This window comes from Gekko japonicus, unplaced genomic scaffold, assembly GCF_001447785.1.
Source record: "Gekko japonicus isolate JY-2015 unplaced genomic scaffold, Gekko_japonicus_V1.1 scaffold2178, whole genome shotgun sequence".
In the NCBI taxonomy this organism is placed as follows: Eukaryota; Metazoa; Chordata; class Lepidosauria; order Squamata; family Gekkonidae; genus Gekko; species Gekko japonicus.
The window spans coordinates 217,497-224,885 of NW_015173203.1; the positions used below are offsets into that span (position 1 = coordinate 217,497).

The window sequence follows — 7,389 nt, forward strand, 5'->3', positions numbered from 1 at the left end:
CTGGACTCCACGGCATTACACCCCACAGAGGTCCCTCCCCTCCCCCAGCTCCATCCCCGCATCCTGCAGCTATTTCCCAACTAGGGTTGCCGAACTCCAGGTGGTGGCTGGAGATATTTCACTATTACAACCAGAGTTCCCTCTAAGCTGAGTTAGCGTGAGCTAGCTCACACTTCTTTAGCCTCCAGCACACAGATTTTTTTACCTGCATTCAGGAAGGGATGGCTCCAGAGCAAACTAATTTATGCCGTAGCCAAATCGCTGGCTCACAACTTTCATGCCAGCAGGCTCACAAAGTAGAATTTTTGCTCACAAGACTCCACAGCTTAGAGAGAGCATTGATTACAACCAGGGGTCATTTCCTGCAGGAGCGCACAGGAGCGGAGCTCCAGCAATGAAGAGCCCAGGGGGCGGGCACATGCAACAAGCCCCACCCCCTGCTCCCAGCAGCCCCGGGGCCACCAGGAGCACAAGGATCTGGTCCCCCCCCCCCGCCCCATAGCTAGCAATCCAAAACAGTCCAGTGGAGCCTGAGCTGAGTTTGTTGCCTTCTGAGACACTTCCAGTGATGTCAGGGGGTGTGGCATATGCAAATGAGTTACGCTAATAGGTTATGCTAATGAGCTCCTGCACGTCTTTTTCTAGGAAATGACCCCTGATTACAACCTCCAGGCGACAGAGACCAGTTCCCCAGAAGGAAATGGCTGCTTTGGAAGCTGGACATCAATGGCATTATATCCCCCCCTGAGGCCCCGCCACAAACCCCGCCCCCTCCTGAGGCTCCACCCCCCCCAAGTCTCCAGGTATTTCCCAGCCCAGAGCCGGCAGCCCGAGTAGACGCTAAACCCGAGTAAACCTGGCGCGACATTAAAGTCCCTCCCTCCTTCCCCCATCCCGGAGCTCTCACCAGTCGGAAGGGGGAAAGAAAGCAACGGTCGGTCGTCGCCGGCGCTTCTCCTTGTCCGGCGCGCGCTCTCCTCTCGTCACCTGGCAACCAGAGAAGCGGCCCTCGAGTCTGAGGGGGAAAGCAGACCGGGCTCCGCCCACTTCGCCTCAGACGTCGTTTTGCGCGTGCGCGGGAAAAGGGCTAACCGCCGGAGAACTTAAAGAAATAAAAAAAAGCTCCAGGCGGCTCTTAGTAATACTTCCGGTCTCGGTTTTTTTTATTTATTTATAAAGATCCGTTAACGGCCTTGGTGGCCCCGAAGAGGGGAGAAAGGCGAAGTGTATAAATTTTAGTTAAAAATAATCTTCAGTTTCACGTTGTAGGATGACAACGTGGTCCCATATATGGATGTATACTAATAATAACGGCTTTCAGCGTTTTTACCACAGGCTTCATACTCGGGGCGGGCGGGGAGCGAAAAGAATTTTTTTCCAGACATAAATTAACCTGTTAAGTCTCGACTATTTCCCCCCCCCCTTTTTTTAAATGGGAAGTTTAAAGAAATAATTTATATAAACATCAAAATTAGTGCTCATTGTATATAGCAACGTGAGTGTGATATCATTGTACCTTTGTTATTTACAGTTGTATAATCTGTTTTAATTTTGTAAGTTTAATAAACATAAAAATTATAAATAAAAAAAATTAGTGCCAGAATGGTATTACGCATGCGCCACAAAGGACGCGGGAACCGCTCCCACAGGAGAGGCCGGTCCCCTTCTGCGCACGCGTTCACCAATCTCGCCCTCCCCACCGAGAAGCGCGTGAGCTCAACGTCAGAGCCCAAACCTTCCGTTGTTCGTCTGTCTCCTCCCGTTCTCCATCCGTTAGGAGCATGCGCAGATGTCAATCTCGTGTCTGCTTCAGCGCTGTCGGTCAAATTGTCGTCAGCCCCGGGGGGAAGGCAGTGCCCGATGCCTGCTGGGAGTTGTAGTTTTTGTGGCGCCGAGATTGCTCTTCGTGCAGCGCAAGCTCGAAGAGCCGAGGACTACATTTACCAGGTGGCAAACGGAGGGGGCGAGAGCGTCTTTCTCCGCCCCTTTTTGATTACCTTCCCAGCGGTGCTCCCTCTCGCCCCCTTTCATTGCTGGAGCTGGGACTGTGCTCAAAGGTGACCTCGAGGAGCAGAAGCGATCCTTTCTCCTGCGATCCACCATGGTTAGTGAAACTGAAATAGCCCGAGGGGAGGGAGAAGAAGCAGGGCTCAGCACGGCTTATGCAACGAGATGCACTAAAATGCATTTAGATCTTTCCTGGGAAGGGGGCGGGGACGAATGACCCGTCGCGTTTTCCCTTATGCCCTTCCACCAAGGTGCATACTTTCCTTCCCTTTCCTATAATATTCCTCACAACAGCCCTGTGAGGTAGATCAGGCTGAGACGATAGGACTGGCCTAAGGTCATCCAATAAACTGCATCACCGGACGGGGCTTCTTGGAAGGTAACCTTCGAAATCCTCCAGCACCGCCCACCTTTGCCCTGCAAAGATCCTGGATCAACAATTCTGGGGTGGGCGATAAGGATATCTCAACAAGAGAGAGAGAGAGAGAGGCAAAATAATAATAATAATAATCTAGTGTGCTTATATTGTAGTTGGCAGGAGCTATGAATTATCCTCTGAGAGAAATAATGCAAGAACAGCACAGCTCCAGGGAAGGTGGAAAGAGGTGGAGTTTGCTTCTTGTCGCCGGGATGCCTGCAGGGATTTTCCTTTCTTCTTGGGGGAGAGGGAGGGGAAGAAGTCTTGCAATGCTCCCTCTAAGCTGTGGAGCCTTGTGAGCAAAAAATTCTACTTTGTGAGCAACTGGCATTAAAATGGTGAGCGAGTGATTTGGCGACTGTGTACATCAGTTTGCCCTGGAGCCCTCCTTCCTGAGCTAAGACAAAAATGTGTGAGCTGGAGGCTAAAAAACTGCGAGCTGGCTCACACTAACTCAGAGGGAACGCTGGCTACAATCAGTGCTCCCTCTAAGCTGTGGAGCCTTGTGAGTAAAAAAATTCTACTTTGTGAGCAACTGGCATTAAAGCTGTGAGCAAGCGATTTGACTACGGCATAAATCAGTTTGCCCTGGAGCCCTCCTTCCTGAGCAAAGACAAAAACGTGTGAGCCGGAGGCTAAAAAACTGTGAGCTGGCTCACACTCACTCAGAGGGAACGCTGGCTACAATCAGTGCTCCCTTTAAGCTGTGGAGTCTTGTGAGCAGAAATTCTACTTTGTGACCTACTGACATTAAAGCGGTGAGTGAGCCATTTGGCGACTGCGTACATTAGTTTGATCTGGAGCCATCCTTCCTGAGCGAAGACAAAAACGTGTGAGCCGGAGGCTAAATAAACCTGTGAGCTGGCTCAGTCTAACTCAGCTTAGAGGGAATGCTGGTTAAGGCCGCCCTACACTGGGAACATCGAGCCCGCAGCTCTGCTTGTGCCTGGTAAAGACTCAGGAAAGTTCCTTGTAGGCAAAATCCATAACTGGGTCAAGTGAACCACGTCTTGTCTGAAGCCTGATTAATGCACCGCCCGGGAATGAGATACCGATGAGGTGGTGAAATGCTGAGGTGTCGAAATGGGCTACGGCTGGAGGATGGCATATGGAAGCATTTCCCCTCTGTTAAAAACGCCCTGCAAATAAAAAGGCAAGCGAAGAAAGAGCGGCAGAACCTTTTCCCCTACTGCATTGCTATGCTGTTTTTTGTGGAGCGTTTTTATGCAAACGAGGGTTCAGAATTGGAACACAGCACCCTGCCCGTCTGCACTACCTGATGGTTCTCCTGCAGGTTTCAACCAGGCCTGAGAAGGGAATGGAAAAATGCCTGTAGCGGGGTAATGGCTGAAGGGGTGGGAAGAAGGATTGGCTGTTAGAGCCAAAGGGTAGAACTTTTTGAATGATGACAAGCACACCTTTAGTGGCTGTGGAGTGGGGGGGAGGAACACAACAAGCACTGAGTCCCCTTCAATGTTCCCTCTAAGCTGTGGAGTCTTGTGAGCAAAAATTCTACTTTGTGAGCTCCTGGCATTAGAGTTGTGAGCTACTACTGCATAAATTAGTTTGCTCTGGAGCCATCCCTTCCTGAGCGGAGACAAAAGTCTGTGAGCCACCGGCTAAAAAACTGTGAGCTAGCTCACACTAACTCAGCTTAGAGGGAACACTGGTCCCCTTGTAGGCAGGGTTGGAGGAAGGCATCGAATCAGTGCTCCCTCTAAGCTGTGGAGTCCTGTGAGCAAAAATTCTACTTTGTGAGCTACCGGCCTTAAAGTTGGGAGCGACTGATTGGGCCGCTGCATAGATTAGTTTTGCTCTGGAGCCGTCTTCCCTGAGCGAAGACAAAAGTATGTGAGCTGGAGGCTAAAAACCTACGAGCTAGCTCACACTGACTCAGCTTACAGGGAACACTGCATAGAATCATTAAGCTGGAAGGGGCCACACAGAGTATCTAGTCCAACCCCCTGGCTTAATGCAGGATCAGCCTGAAGCATCCCGGACAAGTGTTCGTCCAGCCGCTGCTTGAAGACTGCCGGCGAAGGAGAGCTCACCCCCTCCCCAGGCAGCCGATTCCACTGCTGAATCACTCTGACGCTGAGTGCAGCTTGCAGTGTTCCCTCTAAGCTGAGTGAGTGTGAGCCAACTCACAGTTTTTTAGCCCCCGGTCACACAACTCAGGAAGGAGGGCTCCAGAGCAAACTAATTGATGCAGCAGCCAAATCGCTCGCTCACAACTTTAATGCCAGTCGCTCAAAAAGTAGAATTTTTGCTCACAAGACTCCACAGCGTAGAGGGAGCACTGGCAGCTTGTAGTCCCTGCAAGTGGCAGAAGCAGAAGACAAAGAAACTGCCAGTCTGCAGCAAAGGGGAGAGTTTAAAAGATATCTTAAAATATGCACAAGGATGTTAGCGATGTCCCTTTTCAAGGACAGGTGCCAGAGGACTTGCCGGCCCAGTCACAGTCCTCCATTTGCCCTATTTCGGCTCATGGCAGCTCCCTCTGAATTATCTGGGAGGAATTGCTGGCATGCTCCCGGATCCTCTTCAAGGTGCTCTTCAAGCAGAGACGTGCTCGGTTAATAGCGAGTTTCAACAGCTTGACGTTTGTGAAACGGGAGGCCTGCCGTAAATCACGGCCTCACGGCCCGTGCATGGGGTGGGGGGGTGGGAGTTAGTGGCGCTTGCTGGTGGTCATGGCCTGGCACTTTGCTGATTCTTTTCTTGTTCAAGGCATGTAGCCATGCATCTCCTTGCTCCAAGGGAGGAGAAGAGAGAGACTGCCCAGCTCGAAAGAGAGAGCGAGACACGCGCGCACACACTTTTCTCGTGATCCGTAGCTGCGGCACATAATTCTCTGTTAGGTAACCGGCGGGACTGTTATCTCTCATGGCCCAAATTGAATGTTTGGCCTTCTCTCCAGGAATAAGTGGTGTTATCTTGCGTAATCGAAAATGTGTATTCTTTACACTATTTCCAGAGTTGGCTGGGAAATATGCCCCTGTTCTCTGACATCATTGGGATTAAATGGAGATTACGGGGAAACAGCTGTAATCAGACAGCTGACACGAAACACGGTTCCATTCACTGGCATTTGGTTAACAACTGCCGTTGCTTTCTGTCTCCAGTAATCATAGAAGACACTGATTTCTCTCCTGGGTATTGCTAAGGATTGCATTAGGAATCGAAACCACCAACTGTCGGTTCCAGATTTTTTTGTTGCGCTGCCGTGTCTGGAGCAATGCAGCCCATTCTCCAGTTTGGTGTCGTGGTCAAGCGTGCAGACTCTAATCTGGGAGAACCGGGTTTGATTCCCCACTCCTCCACTTGCAGCTGCTGGATGACCTTGGGCAAGCCACAGTTCTGACAAGAGCTGTCCTTGAAAAAAGAGCAGTTTCTGTCAGAGCTCTCTCAGCCCCGCCTACCTCACAGGGTGTCTGTTGTGGGGAGGGGAAGGGGAAGGAGTTTGTCAGCCGCTCTGAGACTCTGAGCGAAGGGCGGGGTATAAATCCGATCTCCTCCTCCTCCTTCTTTGTTCATAAAAAGAAGCTTTGGTCTGGACAGCTGCTCATATCGTGGATTGCAGCAACTGAAAAGCATGTCTTGTGAGTTTCTGTACCGATGCAACAGCTCCTAGCTGAGGCACATTTTTCCCAGATTTGAGACAACTGCACTTCTGCTGGGCAAAAAAATAGTCTCGCTCAGTCACACCCAACGAGCACGCTGCATCTTAATAGTCCTGCTGCATCTGACATCCCTGTATAACCAGCGTATCTCTTGAAGATCAGGCGTAGATGTTGCGGCACTTCTGCATACGTTACTTGCAGTAATTTTAGCGTCGAAAAATCGTTGCCCTCTTGCATAGAGAAGCGTTCACCTGAGGAAGTTATTTTCTCTTAAGAAGGTCACCCTCAGTGTTGGGATCTTATTGGGATGCCTGCAGAGGCCCAACTCTTTCCCCCAGCCAAGACTGCAAGATTTTGTTTTTTCGTGACGGCACATGCAGTAGTGTGTATAGAGTCGTGACAATTCCTGTTGTTACTCATACATTTTTTTTAGTAAGCTCCAAGCCTGTGTGGCTGCAGAGAAGAGAAGCCCCTGAAAAACATTGAACAAATGTTGCTTTAAAAAAACCCAAACAGCAATCAATAGGCTTGAATGGAGATCTTTGTAGTCCAGTGATGAGAGGCAGTTTGATGGAGTGGTTACGAGCGGCAGGACTGTAATCTGGAGAACAGGGTTTGATTCCCCACTCCTCCACATGCAGCTGCTGGGTGTAGAGATGTAAAATTTCCAGAAATTTTGAAGCACAAAAAAACGGAAATTTTCGGGAAAATTGAAAAAAAAATGCTACATTAGCACTTCTTTTTTCTTTTCCAGATTGAAAGTCATTCTGTTACTTTAGGAGCATATAATATGACTATGGACATTTTTATTTGGCATGAAATTATCACAACTAGCATATTAAAAATATAGTGTATCCAAACAATTCAAACCCACGTGCAAAAACAAAACTGAAACCTTTTTCTTTTCTTGTGACAATAGCACCTCCTAAAGGAAGAAATGCATCTTGTTCTTGCATTGGAGAGTTCAGTTTGTAATTTAGGACTAGCTTGTCCTCAGTGCACAGAAATTAGATCAATCTGATACCATACATATTTTTTAGAAATTATGTGGAAAATATTTGAACACCTTGTCTTAAAATATTTTATTCATCATGTTAAAATAAAACGTTCCATAGTCAATTTTTTTCTTTTCTTTTTTCAATTTTTTGGAAAAAAACAAAAATGGTTTCAGGGAAAAAATGGGGGGGGGGACGGATTTTTCCCTAATTTTGCTGGTTTTTTTCTGGGCCTTCACATCTCTAATACTAACTGAAATCTCTAAATTAGTTTCAGAGGCCAGACTGTTTCTCAGGTGGGGTTACCAACTCTGGGTTTGGAAAACTCTTGGAGATTTGGGGGTGG

The 7,389-nt window shown here is 48.7% G+C and overlaps 2 protein-coding genes across 2 annotated transcripts in view; one reads left to right on the forward strand and one right to left on the reverse strand.

Annotated features, from left to right (window-relative positions):
- Positions 1-7,389, reverse strand: part of WDPCP (WD repeat containing planar cell polarity effector) — a gene marked incomplete at its 3' end in the record, with an annotated part of 206,145 nt that overhangs the window by 192,915 nt on the left and 5,841 nt on the right. The window lies entirely within an intron of this gene.
- The window catches only part of MDH1 (malate dehydrogenase 1), a 27,408-nt gene continuing 22,027 nt past the window's right edge, over positions 2,009-7,389 (forward strand). Inside the window, exon 1 of the mRNA XM_015422668.1 lies at positions 2,009-2,104. Within this exon, the coding sequence (XP_015278154.1) occupies positions 2,102-2,104 (3 nt within the window). The 5' untranslated portion in view covers positions 2,009-2,101. The remainder of the gene's footprint in view (positions 2,105-7,389) is intronic.